The sequence below is a fragment of the Rattus norvegicus genome, chromosome 8, assembly GCF_021556685.1.
Source record: "Rattus norvegicus strain SHRSP/BbbUtx chromosome 8, alternate assembly SHRSP_T2T, whole genome shotgun sequence".
NCBI lineage: Eukaryota > Metazoa > Chordata > Mammalia > Rodentia > Muridae > Rattus > Rattus norvegicus.
Genome location: NC_141541.1, coordinates 112,609,924 through 112,625,885, shown reverse-complemented (window position 1 = coordinate 112,625,885; position 15,962 = coordinate 112,609,924). Strand labels below are relative to the sequence as shown.

General features: G+C 42.5%; 1 protein-coding gene across 3 annotated transcripts in view; it reads left to right on the top strand.

Annotated features, from left to right (window-relative positions):
- Dnajc13 (DnaJ heat shock protein family (Hsp40) member C13) overlaps positions 1–15,962 on the top strand; it is a 109,544-nt gene that overhangs the window by 25,030 nt on the left and 68,552 nt on the right. For 2 of the 3 annotated variants that reach the window (XR_015626809.1, NM_001108776.3), the window contains exons 3-12: positions 3,970–4,045; positions 4,795–4,944; positions 5,358–5,399; positions 9,841–10,041; positions 12,659–12,865; positions 12,957–13,052; positions 14,069–14,160; positions 15,254–15,420; positions 15,514–15,593; positions 15,681–15,850. Coding sequence is in view for 2 of the 3 variants with exons in the window: in NM_001108776.3 (NP_001102246.2) it covers positions 3,970–4,045; positions 4,795–4,944; positions 5,358–5,399; positions 9,841–10,041; positions 12,659–12,865; positions 12,957–13,052; positions 14,069–14,160; positions 15,254–15,420; positions 15,514–15,593; positions 15,681–15,850 (1,281 nt within the window). In the remaining variant the exon portion in view is untranslated. The remainder of the gene's footprint in view (positions 1–3,969; positions 4,046–4,794; positions 4,945–5,357; positions 5,400–9,840; positions 10,042–12,658; positions 12,866–12,956; positions 13,053–14,068; positions 14,161–15,253; positions 15,421–15,513; positions 15,594–15,680; positions 15,851–15,962) is intronic. The other variant, XM_087562865.1, reaches the window with a different exon arrangement.

Sequence of the window (15,962 nt, the reverse complement as noted above, 5' to 3'; positions counted from 1 at the left end):
GCTAATTCTTGGGACATTTTTAGATCTGTAATTGCTATTCTTTTCACTCACAAAATGAAATCGATTCTGTAGCCTTAGTGGTTGTTTTTTTTTCATGTATGTGTATGTAGTATGTGTGTGCATGTATGTGCATTCATGTAGGAAGTTGATATCAGGGATCAGCCTCTAGTTCTCTTCCATCCTGGTCAGTGAGGCAGGGTGTGGTCTCTCAGTCAAACCCAGGCCCGGCTGTTAGGACTCGTCTCCCAGCCTGCTCTGCAGATCCCTTGTCGTCCGGGGCTGCACCAGGCAGGTTGCCATCTCCACCCAGCACTTACTGCTCACAGGGCAAGAGCTTCACACGTAGTGCTTGACCGCAGCCACCCCTGGCCCTGCCGTCTTACTTCTGGATTGCAGATTCAGATTCTTCACACTCAAAGGTGACTCTAGAAAATAGCAACTTTAAATTATTTCTATTGAACATATGATTTCATTTTATATTTCAGGTCAAATATCAATTTTAGAAACCGTGTATTTCTTTTAGTTCCCACTAATTGACTAGTTCTTTGATGTTTTATGACTAGCTATGGAGATAAGTTCTTGCCTGTTTCATCAGACTTCACCTGACTTCACCTTAGGGAGAAATATGTTGTTTGAAGAAAGTAATTTCATTCTTTAGTTTCTTGTTCTACTTTAGACTTAAACATTTTGGGGAAAAATACAGTATGAATTTTATCCATGATAAAAAAATTTACGTCCTATCATTTTCCTGTTGCTCATATGGAAATAACCTCGGCATTGTATTATATGGTATGCTGATTAGAAAAAATGGACAATAAAGAAACAAAAGTATTATTATTTGTTTTTAATACCCATCAATTTCCATTTGTGTTGTTCTTACATTGTTGGATGCATGCCCTTCATTGAAATATGGTCGATTCCCAGGGGCTGTCCTCTTAAAGGAAACTGACTCGTACTTAGCAGTGGTTTCTTTGGATGGGAGTGGGGGGACTTGATGCCCACCTGTGCTCTTCATATTGGGATTTGGCGTGGCTGGAGCTTACACGGGTCTTGTATATGTCACAATTGCTGTGAGTTATGTGTGGGGCTGACCTGTTGAGCCTGGAAGATACCATTTCCTTGTAGCCACCTTTGGCTCCTACATTCTTTCCACCCCTATCCCACAATGATCCCAGAACCCTGGGAGAAGGGGCTTTGATTATGCATGTGTCATTTGGGGCTGAACACTCCATTCTCCTGCGCTCAGCACCATAACTGGTTGTGGGTCCTGTTAGTCACCATCTTCTTCAAATAGGAGCTTCTGAGGAGGGTTGAGAGATGGCGCTCATCTATAGGTGTAACATTTCATCATTAGGAATCAGTTTATTCGGGCTGGAGAGATGGCTCAGTGGTTAAGAGCACTGACTGCTCCTCCAGAGGTCCTGAGTTCAAATCCCAGCAACCACATGGTGGCTCACAACCATCTGTAATGGGATCCAATGCCCTCTTCTGGTGTGTCTGAAGAGAGTGACAGTGAACTCACATATATAAAATAAATCTTTTTCTTAAAAAAGAATCCGTTTACTCTTTTGCCTATTTGGTAGAATAATAGTAGGGTCTCCTCTAGAGTCTGTGACGTAATCTCAGGTCATGGTTTCATGTTGTGGAGTGGATCTTAAAACCAGATAGAAGGTAGTTGGTTACTCCTATGACAGTTGTACCACTCTTGTGCCAGTGGGCATTTCTTGTCAGGCCACTCACTCCTCACTGTGGCTTACACAGTCACGGCTGGGTAAGATTGATGCTTATTGTTCCTCTCCTGTAGTGTATGCGAAACCTCTAAACACTATGAACGCTGTAGTCGTGAAGCTTCCGGTCAGTACCATCTTGATATTTCTCTGTTCTATTGGCTCAAGTTCATAGTGCTTTCAGCAGTAGGGCTTCACTGTCAGGCTGGAGGGTAGCCAAGAGCACTGGCATAGACCCCTAAATATTGTAGCCATTTCAGTGCACTTCGTTTACTGACTCTGATGGACACATAATTGGTTCCTCTTGAGTCTAGGAGTAACTTTTGGTTAATGTACTATATATCTTTTTAAAAAATATTTATTTTGGGGTTGGGGATTTAGCTCAGCGGTAGAGCGCAAGGCCCTGGGTTCGGTCCCCAGCTCCGGAAAAGAAAAAAAGAAAAATGAAAAAAAAATATTTATTTTATGTATACGAGTATTCTGCCTTCAGACCCACCAGGAGAGGGCATCAGATCCCATTACAGATGGTTGTGAGCCACCATGTGGTTGCTGGGATTTGAACTCGGGACCTCTGGAAGAGCAATCAACTCTCCAGCCTGTCTACACTTTTTTTAAAAGTATAAAGCAGTAAAAAGCAGAAAAACTTAGAGCTCTGGAAATGGTTTGATTTATTTTTGTGCCCATTTTTATAATTCAGTATTACTGAATATGAGTATTTTCAGTAGTTATTAGTCATAAAGAGTTTGGTTTTTTTTTTCTCTTCCTAATTAAACTTTGTTTCCCTGAAACTACTTGGTTGTTATTTATTTCTGCTTTGAAAACAGGCCAGTGTTTTAGTTTTCCTTGTCAAGTTGCTGAGTTTCAGCATCAGACTTAAGATGCCTCCATTTAACACCTTTATAGAAGGGGAGGTGGGTGGGCTAAGGGGCTTATGGCTGGGAAACCGGGAAAGGGCTATTTACATTTGAAATGTAAATAAATAATATCCAAGAAAGGAAAAGAGACGCCTCCATTACCCTTCTCCACTTTTTAAAGTTTTCCACTGCCGAGTCTGTAGTTTGCACCGTGTCGGTCTTCACAGTCTTCTGACCGTCTTTACAGTGATTGGTCCTAGTTTTGACATTTATCTGCACAGGCGTGGAGAGGATACTTTCTTCTTTATTCCATGTCTATGGCAGGGAATTTTTTGTTCCTAGTTTTTTCTTACATTTTCTTATGCTAATATGTTGCTCATTGTAATGCTTTGAATCTAAAGAGCTGTTTTTATTTTTAAAAATTTTCTAGTTACATTTCTGCTTTTATCCTTACAAGCCCCTCTTCATCAGTATTACTGATAATTGGAGTAGCTTTTGTTTGGGTTGTTACTTTCAGTAAAGGCAATAAAGTGAGAAGCACGAGCCCCTTCCTCCCTGTTTAAAGTTGCGACACAGAGACTCAAGGGGTAGTTGCTTAAGTAGGAATTAACGTCCCCTTATGTGCTGTGTGGAGCAGTTGCTGGCCATACTTCCCTTCCTTCCCATGGTGGTTTTGATGAAAGAGTACTTTGAAAGAATTAGCCATCTGCAGTCTTTAGTTAAAGAGAAATGGCCTATTTAGAATTCCTCTAGCATCCTGGCTGCTGCCCTACCCACCTAGTCTGTGCTAACATCGCCATGTTTGTGCAGAGGCCGTTCATTCTTCCTTCATTCCCTCCCTCCTCCTTACTTCCTTCCGTCGCTCCTTCCTTCCTTCCTTCCTTCCTTCCTTCCTTCCTTCCTTTCTTAAAATAAATATAACTTTCCTTTGTTTTTACTATATGCATTAGTGTTTTGCCTACACATATGCCTGTGTGAGGGTGTTGGATCCCCTGGAATTGGAGTTACAGACAGCAGTGAACTGCTACATGGTGCTAGGAAGTGAACCCGGATCCTAGGAATTAAACCTGGGTCCTCTGAAAGAGCAGCCAGTGCTCTTAACCACTGAGCCATCTCTCTTGCCCCAAAGTTGTATTTTTTAGGCAGGAATAATTAATAGTTCCCACTAAAATAGGTGGTGGATGGATTTTTAATTCTGATAACATTTTAGAACATTAAATTTGAAAATATAAAAATAAATTATATTTAATCACCATTGAACCATTGATTAACCAACATGTTTCTATTTATTGAAATATGTTGAAAAATGTATTTTGTGTTAATATCGTATGAATTTTCATAAAAAATTTGTTGCTTAAAACTAAACGTAAACATGTTTTTCCTTGTAGGTATAAGCGAGTCTTTTCAGTTGGAACCCATGCAGTTACTACATATAATCCCAATACCTTAGAAGTAACAAATCAGGTAATTTTAATAGAAGTTGTTGGGGGTTTTCATGAACCTTTAAAAGTCAAGATTGCTGCCCATTTTATCTGCTGAAGTCAGCAGTTCAGAAGAGCAGTGTCAGTCTGGAAATGAGTGTGCATACATGATGCCTTGTGGTCAGGACTAGAAGTAAGGCAGTAAGTTGTGTGTGTGTGTGTGTGTGTGTGTGTGTGTGTGTGTGTGTGTGTGTGTGTGTGCGCGCGCGCGCGCGCGCCAGTGCATGCGCTTTCTTCACATGCTGCTATTTCTAGCCATCTCCTCTATTAAATTAGCCCCTTTCTAAAGTTGTTACTATTAGTCAAGCACATTAATGAAGTCACAGAAGAACTAGAACGACTTGATTGTAAAGGCAAGACTGATTGAACATGAGTAAGTGAACATGCTTAGATACAGTCCAGCTTTCAACTCTGGATTAGGTGTGGTTTGCAGAGTCTCTTAATGAGCATGCTCATGACTGTTACTCCCTAGTTCTTCCCACTCACTAAATTGCTTTATGTTAACAGTAACATCACAGTATCGATATTTTTTGTTATTGTCTCTGGTAATTAAAAACCTTTAAGAGAACTTGAATTATAGAATTGCTATAGATGCTGCTCCTCACTCTTCAAACTGCAGTCTTTGTAAAATGTTGTTCCTTTAAGCAGAGAATATGGAATGCAGGAGATGAAAACAAATGGTGCACCTTATTACCTCAGAGCAAAAGTTAAAGACTTCCTTCTTTTTGCCAGTGGCCTTATGGAGACATTTGCAGCATCAGCCCTGTTGGGAAAGGACAAGGAACAGAGTTCAACCTCACATTTCGTAAAGGCAGTGGGAAAAAGTCAGAAACGTTGAAGTTTTCTACAGAGCACAGAACAGAGCTGCTTACGGAAGCTTTGGTGAGAAGACCTTTGTTGTCACAAACGTGGTCTCTCTTCTGACAGTCAAGTGGCTACCTCAAGTCTAGATTCTGAGTGCTGTTCCTGCTCCTGCTCCTGCTCTTGCTCTATATCCTCTGTTAACATGACGCTGAAACGTTTTCTTTCCCATTTAAAAAAAACCCTAGGAAATCCTTTCCTAGGGTATTAGTCTTTCCAGCTGTGTGTGCAGGATGAAGCATTGTTTAATCTGTTTTGCTCATCAGTAAAGCTTCACCGGCTTCACTAAATATCCTTAAACTACAGACGTCCTAACTGTTTAGTATCACAGGCACTGAGTTGTGGCTTTTACCTGGTTTGGGTGGAAAAGCTTGGCTTCTGAGCCTTCCTTACCAGCCTGTTCTCACAAACTGTGCTTGTGTTTTCTCTTCCAGAGATTTAGAACTGACTTTGCAGAGGGAAAAATCACAGGAAGGGTAAGATTAACATTTATTGCTGTGCGTTCTTACGTGAGTAAGTGATGCCTTCATGGTAGAAATCATCCCATAGGGTTGGGGATTTAGCTCAGTGGTAGAGCGCTTGCCTAGGAAGCGCAAGGCCCTGGGTTCAGTCCCCAGCTCTGAAAAAAAAGAACAAAAAAAAAAAAAAAATCATCCCATAACCTGTTTCTGTCACAGTAAACCAAAGGAAACACAACCTTGCCTCAACATTCAAAAGACATGAATGTGGTTTTTACAAGAAAAACCCAGAGAATTAAAAATGGTGTAGGGGCTAGAGAGCCAGCTGAGTGGTTGAAAACACCCGTTATTCTTGTAGAGCACTGGGGCTCCTCCTCTAGAGCCGCTTACCGTCATCCCGAGCTCCAGTCCAGGTTCCCAGGGCTCAGACAACCCACTTCTGACCTGCACTGCCACTAGGCACACAGGTGGTGCCCAGGCTCACATGTGGGCACGCTGCTTGACACACAAAATAAATCTACAGTCATTCAGGCGCTACTTAGAGTCCTCAGTGGCAGAGCAGGTAGCCTTGAAGCAGTGGGAGGGTTGAGGTTTTGGAGGTTTGGTCCTGTCTTTCTGCATCCTCCACATTGGGTCTGGTTTGTATGAAAGCCAGCGGGGTGCTAGCAGCTTTGAGAGAAACCATATTTTTAGTGGAGTCCTGACTTTCCCAGGCAACGCCTCTCCATTAAACCAGACTTCCAGTGAATGGGGATGGGAGGCACTTTTGAGTTTTCTCACAATATATCAAATTTCTTAACCATGTATGGGTTTTACCTTTATTTACATTTCTTTTCCCTGGCATTGGAGATTAAGCCTAGGGCCTTCTCCACCACCGAGCTCTAGCTCCAGTCCTCAGGTTTTAGAGTTTGAAACTGAGACAAGGTCTGAAGCTGCTCACAGAAGCCCTTGAACTCCCTCAGCAGCCCAGGCAGATGATATTCCTCAGCCTTCCAGGCAGTGGGATCGCAGACCTGCACCACGGCATGGCAGTTTCTCCTTTTATAATGGGGAAAAGAAAGCCTTATATATATTCTAGCACTGGTGGAAACCATTGTCTTTTTCTGGAAGTTTTAGGAACTCTGATATGCTAATATATGGACTCTGATATGCTAATAGAGCTGGCCTTCTATCAAACTCTTGTTCTCCTTATGGGCAGTTTTCTGTTGGGTTTAAGCTCCCAAAGCTTTGCTCATTTTAATGCTAGCCCTTGACGGGTTGCCCGGGAACCGTTTCTAATAGTTTCAGTGGACAAGCAGCTTGTTTATCATCGTGGAAGAGCTTCTGTCGGGTTTTTGTAAATCACATCTTGGTGTGCTTATTGTAATTACCTCAGGTGAGTTTTCCGTGTCTCTGTTTGGATGACAACTGCTTCCAAAACTCAGCAGTTTCATCTACTAGCTCCTTCCTTTTGTATTGAGGTAGAAACAGCATTACCTGAGGAGATGACAGCTGTACCTCTCTGGAACAGGGCAGGCCTCCTCTTCAAATGCTGAACTAAGCAGCTCCATTACATAAGTTGAATTTGGTCATGACTCCTGCTATCACCTTTGATATACTCTAAATTATGGTCTTTCAAACTCCCTTAGGCTTGGCCTCAACAGTAGTTCTGAGAGATAGTGGTACATTTCCATCAGCAGAAGCTATCAGCTGAGAGAAATGGAGACTATCCTGTAGAGTGAGTTTGGGTGTTTTGGCAGCCTAGTTGAAAAGCACCATTGTGCTGGGAAGATGGCTCATTGGATAAGAGTACTTGCTGTGCAAGCCCTAGGTTCTGAATTCAGAACCCTCCTTCCTCAACAGTACCTGAAAAGCCAAGCCAGGTGTGTGCTTGTAATCCCAGCGCTAAGAGGTAAAGACAGGGGGCTTCCTGGAGATTCCTGGCCAGCCAGTGTAATCAGTCAATAAGCTCAGGTTCATTGAGAGACCTTGTCAATGTTAGGTAGACAGAGAAAAAGACAGCCAGTGTTGATCTCTTGCCTCCACATGCATATACACAGGCACATGCACTTGCACATGAAGCCATCGAGCACATGAATGCAAACACACCATATTTAGTGTTCTCTTACTGCCCTTCCTGCTGGAGAGGTATGGTCTTGATCTGCCCTCTGTCAACCATCATCAGGGCCCTGCCTATTTCCTTGAGTGATGGAGACACTTATCTTTCTACAGAACTCTTTCTGTGGAACTGTTCTTGTTATGAAACTATAGAACAGTATGCTGAGGCCATGGGTGGGAGCTGGTCCCATGAATGTCGTTGTTGAGTGGTTTAATGTCGGTGGGAGCATTCATGACTGCAGTGCCCTACTTCTAGCAGAACACCTGTGAGACCATTTCTCTTGGTGTCAAAAAATAGTGTTTTGAAGCAACAAACCAATTCATTTTTACTTTTAAGAATGGTGCAGTGCATTCTTCATACAGGATAGGAAACCTGGCGTTTCACAGAGTGTAGAGGAGGGTATTCATTTTATAGCTGGCAAGCTGGTTTCCTTTCTCTGTCTCCCACTTCATCTAATTTATATGTTTCCTTCTGTGCCATGTCATTTTCCTTAGTATCCTTCATTAAATCTTTCTGAAAGATGAGACTAGAAGTGGAGGAAGGAGAGCCTCAGACACTGTGTTAGCATGTCTAAACACACCCTCAGACACTGTGTTAGCATGTCTAAACACACCCTCAGACACTGTGTTGAAGCATGTCTAAACACACCCTTAGACACTGTGGTAGCATGTCTAAACACACCCTCAGACACCGTGGTAGCATGTCTAAACACACCCTCAGACACTGTGGTAGCATGTCTAAACACACCCTCAGACACTGTGGTAGCATGTCTAAACACACCCTCAGACACCATGGTAGCATGTCTAAACACACCCTCAGACACTGTGTTAGCATGTCTAAACACATCCCATGCCGGTTAAATCATAGGAACACAAAGAAAACACTGAAGAGTGAAGGGCTCGCTCGTGCTGAGCACCCGACTAGCCCAGCTTGCGAAGGGATCTTTCTCATCATCCCCAGGCGCCATGCTTACTGTTGTGATCAGAACTCCAAGATAACCTTTCAGTTATGATTTAAAAAATCATACCTCTGGTAAATTTTGGCTTTGGAAGTTTTGAAGGGTTTAGATAGATCTTATGTTAACGTACTGGCCACACCGTCTTTAAATAGAATACTGTGACTTCCCAGGAGTTCAACTTAATCAAAAGTTCAAATCCTTTTCCTTAGAAAACTTACTCATAATACAGTATGTTTCTCTGTCTGTCTATCTATTTAATGTGTCCTTTTGGGGCATGGCTGTATATTATATAATACAGTATGTTTCTCTGTCTGTCTATTTAATGTGTCCTTTTGGGGCATGGCTGTATATTATATAATACAGTATGTTTCTCTGTCTGTCTGTCTATTTAATGTGTCCTTTTGGGGCATGGCTGTATATTATATAATACAGTATGTTTCTCTGTCTGTCTGTCTATTTAATGTATCCTTTTGGGGCATGGCTGTATATTATATAATACAGTATGTTTATCTATCTATCTATCTATCTATCTATCTATCTATCTATTTAATGTGTCCTTTTGGGGCATGGCTGTATATTATGTGTGATTTTTAGGGCCTCATTTTTGGAGTAGGGCTTTATGTAGTGTATGTGGTTTGTTGGTTGGTTTATTTTTGTTTGTTTGTTTTGTATTTTCTGCTATGTTTGATTTTTGAAACAGGGTCTGGCTCTGTTGCTTCTGTTGCCCTGGAACTCCTGGGCCCAAGCAATCCTCCTGCCTCCTCCTCCGAGTGTCTGGCACCATAGGCACATGCTTTTGCCACCTGGATTTCCTCGTTTCCTCTTTCCACTTAGAGGGTGGTTTAAAAATTCTTTCACAACACATTGTAAACCTAAGTCATTGCTAATTAAGGAAGAACATATGTCCTCAGTTAGCATGAATATTCTTTTTTTTTAATATTTATTTATTTTATGTATGTAAGTACACTGTAGCTGTCTTCAGACACACCAGAAGAGTACATCAGATCCCATTACAGATGGTTGTGAGCCACCATGTGGTTGCTGGGAATTGAACTCAGGACCTCTGGAAGAGCAGCCAGTGCTCTTAACCGCTGAGCCATCCCTCCAGCCCAGCATGAGTATTCTTTTTTTTTTTTTTTTTTTCAGAGCTGGGGACCGAACCCAGGGCCTTGCGCTCGCTAGGCAAGCGCTCTACCACTGAGCTAAATCCCCAACCCCAGCATAAATATTCTTAATGAAATCAACAGCCTACACTCTTCCCTGTCTCCCTAACTAAGTTTCACAGCCTGACAGTTTGTCTAGTAACCATTAAAACTTTCAGTGTTTAGATTGTTGTCCTTTCAGCAGTGACTATTCTGTAGCACATTTGCATTTGATCCTGAAGGTAATGTGATTCTCTCTAGAGATATAACTGCTATAAGCATCACTGGAGTGACACAAGGAGACCTGTGATTCTGGAAGTAACTCCTGGAGGCTTCGACCAAATAAATCCTGTAACCAACAGAGTGCTGTGTTCCTATGACTACAGGAATATTGAAGGCTTCGTAGATCTTTCTGATTATCAGGGAGGATTTTGTATACTCTACGGAGGATTTAGTAGATTGGTAAGTAGTTTTTGTAAATAGACATTTTTCAAAGGAATATAACTGGAGTCTGGGGAGACAACTCAGCCAATGAAATACCTGAGGGCCTGGGATAGATCTCCAGAGAACAGCTTAAAAACAATAGCTGGATGAGGTAGCACACTGTCTATCGGACTGTGCTTGAAGAGCAACTTGTGAGGTTGTCATGTCCTCCACACGAACTTAGACACACACGGCTGTAGAACAATTTGAAGAAAGTACTGCTTTCACACTTGATTGTGTGCTGGGGGGAAGCGTCTTCCGGGAGGAATCGTGCTGTTAAGAATCTGGCAGGCCGTAGTGTCACAGACACCTGACACCCAGGATGCTGGCCTTGAACACTCAAGCACAATCCTACCAAGCTACTGAGATTACAGGCTTGCGCCACCACACCCAGCCATGTCATGGCTACCTACGATTAGTCCCTTTGATGCTCTAAAATGAAGAGAATAGTATGCACAGGGTGTAGAACACGTGTGTGCTTCTGTGCGTGTGTACCTGTCTGATGACTTGGTGAGGTCATTTATGTAGGATGCTTCACACCATACAATATTTAGTAGCATTCCATAAATGGTGCTGTAGTCTTTATCAGCATCATGTCGTACCTGAACGTTTCTAAGCTTTCTTTGAAAACTATAATTTAGAAATCTTAGTTATAGGTACCGTCCTCTACTGAGCTGCTTTTTCTATGAAATGTGAGTGAGCATTGGCACTTCAAATCTGGCGCTGGCAGCATGCTTTTGTTTTGTAACTTTGAGTTAATAGGAAAAGGGGAGACACTGCATAAGATGCTGAAATCCTGTTTATTACGCAGTATCCGCAGTAACGTGGATAGGATCGTCTTTGCAGAGTCTTCTCTTTCCTTAATAAGATTTAAGCTGACAATTTCACCTGCAAGCACAAGTGTCTATAATCAGAAAGGCCTACCTACACATTTCCTTGACAGTCTTAGTTCCTGTAGCCATCTTAGTATCCAGGAAACATGTTCCCAGAATTTAGTGTTCTGTGGGTACAATACCCCAGGTAGAGGCAGAGGCAGTACAGAGCACTAGATGCACAAGAGTGTATCTAAAAGGTAGCAAAAGGAGGGCAAACACCGTGATGGGCATGCAGACAGTCTCGTTTATAACATGCAGTTTGCTCTCAGCCCTTTCTGCCCCAGGCTTTCTGTGTTGATGGGAACCATCCTATTCCTTCATCTAGGAACACACAGGGTGGATATTTTCTTACATCTGAGTGTAGACACAAAACATGAAAGCCCAAAGAAAAGAGCTTGTGCCCCCCAACCCCCATTTTAAAGTAGCTTAAGGTCTCCTGTCCAAATGCTGCCTCCTCCCTGGACTGCAGACCTTTGCTGTGATTGACCTCTTAGTGGGAAGTGTGCCTAATTCAGTCATGTGACAGCCTGTCACAGTTACTCAGGCAGGCCATATGGTGGAGTAATACCTGTTAGAACATTCCTTTTATTGCCAGCACGGTTTATTGCTTAATGACAGGAAGAAGAGTTATGTAAATTATCTCCTAAGTACAGTTACTCAATATCTGTCCATGCGTCAATCAACTAGGGAGCAGACTATTAAGGAGAAGCTTGTACCTGCACTAAACATTGACAGAACTTGTCAGTGGCCATTCCCTAAACAGTACAGCACACTACTGTAGTGTAACACTTGTACTCACCAGTGTAAGGATTCAGAGAGGGTTTAAAGTGTACAGAGAACATACAGATTGCATGTAAGCACTGTACCACTCCAGGGACTTCATTATCTGCAGATGTAGGGGGTTCCTGGACCCAGACCTTCTCATATACTGAGAGGAAACACTGAATTGTTCTATAGTTTTGTAAAAGCTACTAACCAAAGTGAATCATTCACTACAAATGTAATACCATAACGGGTTTAGTTAGCCAATCTTTAATTCCTTTGTGTCTGTGGTAACTGTTCAGTTGGAAGGAAGAAAGTCATATTTATAAACATGATCTGACCAGGGTTTCTCAGCAAAAAGAACTGTAGCTTTCTTTTCTGGCCAAAACTAAAATCTTAGTGGGTCATTTCTAACCTGCCCCTTACAATGTCTCTAATGTAATTCTGGCCTCCAGGCACCCAGTCCAAATCTTTCTCCTTAGCTGTATAGCACAGCATTGACTGTTGGTTTGCAGCAACAGCGCCCGCCCAGTGATTATAAACATTCAAATAGTCTTTAACATAATTTTGCAAGAAAACCACTGTCTAAATAAAGCTGTTCAACGCAGAGCTGCCTTGATTGAAATGATATGCTACCCCAGGATGCCCACCTGCCTTCCTAGGCTGGGGGCTTCCTTGGAAAGTGGCATGCTGTTTGATACAAGTAGTAATTGATCGCCAGACTGAGAACTTATGGGATAATGCCTGTTGGCTGAGTTGGTTTATGACTTCATATTGCAAACTGTGTTTTTTAATTTAGTATTTACCTTTTAACTACAATACACTGTTTATTTACCCAGTACATTCTGTTGCCTTTTTTTCTTTAAAGTGTTACATTAATCTCTTTCATGTGGGTTAAGTAAGTATGGTCCTGTTTTAGTTTTTTGATTCCTGACTTAGAAATTTAAAACTCTGTGCAGCATTTATTTGCATCAGAGCAAAGAGAGGAGATCATTAAAAGTGCAGTAGAACACGCTGGCACCTACATAGGCGTCTCCCTGCGGACCAGGAAAGAGCCACTGGAGTTCGAGCAGTACTTGAGTCTCCGCTTTGGGAAATACAGCACCGATGAATCCATTACATCTCTGGCAGAGTTTGTGGTCCAAAAAATATCTCCTAGACACTCGGTAAGAGCTGTGTCAAATATAAAAAATTGTTCTGCTGTTTTGACAGCTTTCTTTAATAACTTTTAACATATTTCCATTTTACTGTTTGAAGGAACCTGTGAAAAGAGTACTAGCAGTCACAGAAACATGTTTAGTGGAACGAGATCCAGCAACCTATAACATTGCAACACTGAAGCCCTTGGGAGAAGTGAGTGAGCCTGCTTGGCTTGAGTAGCCAGCTTCCTATTGATAAACTCTAAGTTTCTGTTTTCATATTTACTCGTTTCTAAGGAATGAGAAGCAGGCTGGCATGGTAGCCCATACTTGTGAGCTTAGCACTTGAGGGGCTGATGCAGGGGATCAGGTTTTTTTTTTTTTTTTTTTTTTGGTTTTTTTTTTCCCCTCTCTTTTATTGGGTATTTTCTTTATGTACATTTCAAATGTTATTCCCTTTCCCGGTTTCCCCTCTGGAAACCCCCTATCCCATTCCCCCTCCCCGTTTCTATGAGGGTGCTGCCCCCTCAAACCCCACTCCCCCATTCACTCCCTCCCTCCTGCCTCCCTGCCCTGGCATTCCCCTACACTGGGGCATTGAGCCTTCACAGGACCAGGGGCCTCTCCTCCTACATATGTGGCTGGAGCCATAGATTGCTCCATGTGTACTCTTTGGTTGGTGGTTTAGTCCCTGGGAGCTCTGGGGGTTCTGGTTGGTTGATATTGTTGTTCTTCCTATGGGGTTGCGAGACCCTTCAGCTCCTTCAGTCTTTTCTCTAACTCCTCCATTGGGGACCCTGTTCTCAATCCAGTGGTTAGCGGCAGGGATCAGGGGTTCTAAGCCGGCTTCAGGTACACATCAAGTCGAAGGCTAGCCTGTTCTTCCTGAGGCCCTGTCTCAAAAATCAGCTACAATAACAAAAGTGAATGGGAGACAGGTATGATCTGTGTTTAATTATTAACCTTTTATTTATTAGTTTTAAGACAATGGAGAATATAAACATCACCTTCCTAATATACAATGAGTATAGCATTTATTTCCATAGTTGTATATGAAATTTGAATGAAACACTTAAACGATTCTTAAATTCTGATCTTATAAGCAGGTTACATTTTATGAATATTGACTTTACAAGAAAAAAAATGATGTCTGATTTGTATAATGAAATACTATAGAGCTAAACATTTAGGGTTTGGGTAAACTTTTTATTTGAATTTTGTTTTTCTTAGGTGTTTGCATTGGTTTGTGACTCAGAGAACCCACAAGTTTTTACCATTGAGTTTATAAAAGGACAAGTTCGGAAATACTCCTCAACAGAAAGGTAGGGTTAGGTTACATGTGTGTGTGCGTGTGTGTGTGTGTGTGTGTGTGTGTGTGTGTGTGTGTCTTTTTATTTTATAATTTTGAGACCATAATATGTGCAGGGCAAATAAATTGATCAGTGAAGGATAAAAACAAAGATAATCTGGAACTTTGAAATTACTTAATTTGGGAGAAGGCATTGTTCATATTTTAAGTGGCCTCAATTAACCTGGTTTGTGTTGATACGCATATCCAGAAACGGACGTAGTCCAGAAGAGGCGTGTCTCATCGGTGATTCTGGGTATTGGCAAGTTGAGCATCTTAACAGAAACACTTCTAACCATGGCACTATTTCAGAATTGCCAAAAACCTAGGGAGCTTGCACATATCATGGGCTTGCGTGGGCACCCAGAACGTCATCTTCCACACAGTGGGCGGCTCTGCAGCAGTGCAGACCCTGGGCACCAGGACATACAGCACATGGGTGAGCCGTGACAGCAGTAAAGAACAAGATGTGTGACACTGCATGCTGTATGGCTCCGCCCTTTGGACGTTTTAAAATGAAATGAAAAGTAAGGGTGTTAGATCAGTGATTGGGTTTTTCCAAATAGACAGAGAGGCACTTTTGTGGTGGTCAGGGTATGTATACATTGGACTATGATGATAAATGTCTTTCATTTATACAGGGTTGTGGATGACTTTTTTTTTTTTTCTTTTCTTTTTTTGTTTTTTCGGAGCTGGGGACCGAACCCAGGGCCTTGCGCTTGCTAGGCAAGTGCTCTACCACTGAGCTAAATCCCCAACCCCGGTTGTGAACGACTTTAATGGGGTGTGCTTTGTGATTAGTGTGTTAGCCCCAGGAAAGCTGTTCAAGATAGATAACCTTTAGACAGCTAAACCAAGAAGCCCAGAAGCCATGGTTTTCTCTCCCTCACATCAGGTCTTACAGGAGTAGGAGGGGAAAGGGCTACTTTGAGCCTGGAACTCCGCCATTCATGCTGAGCCCCAGGGAATCCCCCAGCACATTACCACAGAAAGGCCTGTGCTGCGCTCCAGACCCAGAGGCTCTGTCAGTACCAAACCTAAAGCTTTCTGCTTTTGACTTTCCTTAGAGATTCCTTGTTAGCAAGTTTGCTGGATGGAGTAAGAGCCTCTGGTAACAGAGATGTTTGTGTTAAGATGACGCCGACCCACAAAGGCCAGCGATGGGGGTTGCTCAGCATGCCTATAGATGAGGAAGTCGAGAGCCTTCACCTCAGGTTCCTAGCTGCACCTCCCAGTAAGTCCTTTCCACAGGCCAGCAGGGTGGTAGTTCAAACAACTGCGCATACAAAGCTTTGAATCTCCCGCTGGAACCTTCTCTTCTCTGCAGATGGCAACTTTGCAGATGCTGTATTCAGGTTCAACGCTAACATTTCCTACAGTGGAGTTCTGCATGCGGTGACACAGGATGTAAGATGAGTCATGTTGTTCTCTCTTCATTGTCACTAGCGTTTGCTACGGAAGCGTACGTCAAGTGTTTACTCTTTGTTTACCCAGGGTCTCTTCTCAGAGAACAAGGAGAAGCTCATCAATAACGCCATAACAGCTCTCTTGGCTCAGGAGGGGGATGTCGTTGCTTCAAATGCAGAACTTGAGAGCCAGTTCCAAGCTGTGAGGAGGCTTGTAGCCTCCAAAGCTGGTTTTCTGGCCTTCACTCAGCTTCCAAAGTAAGTTAGCCCTGGTAGAGCGCTTGCCGCCTCACGACCAGGGCTCTGGGTAATCTCCAGGACTTAAAAAAAAGTGCATATTGCTTTTAGAACCGAACTTTATGTAAAGATT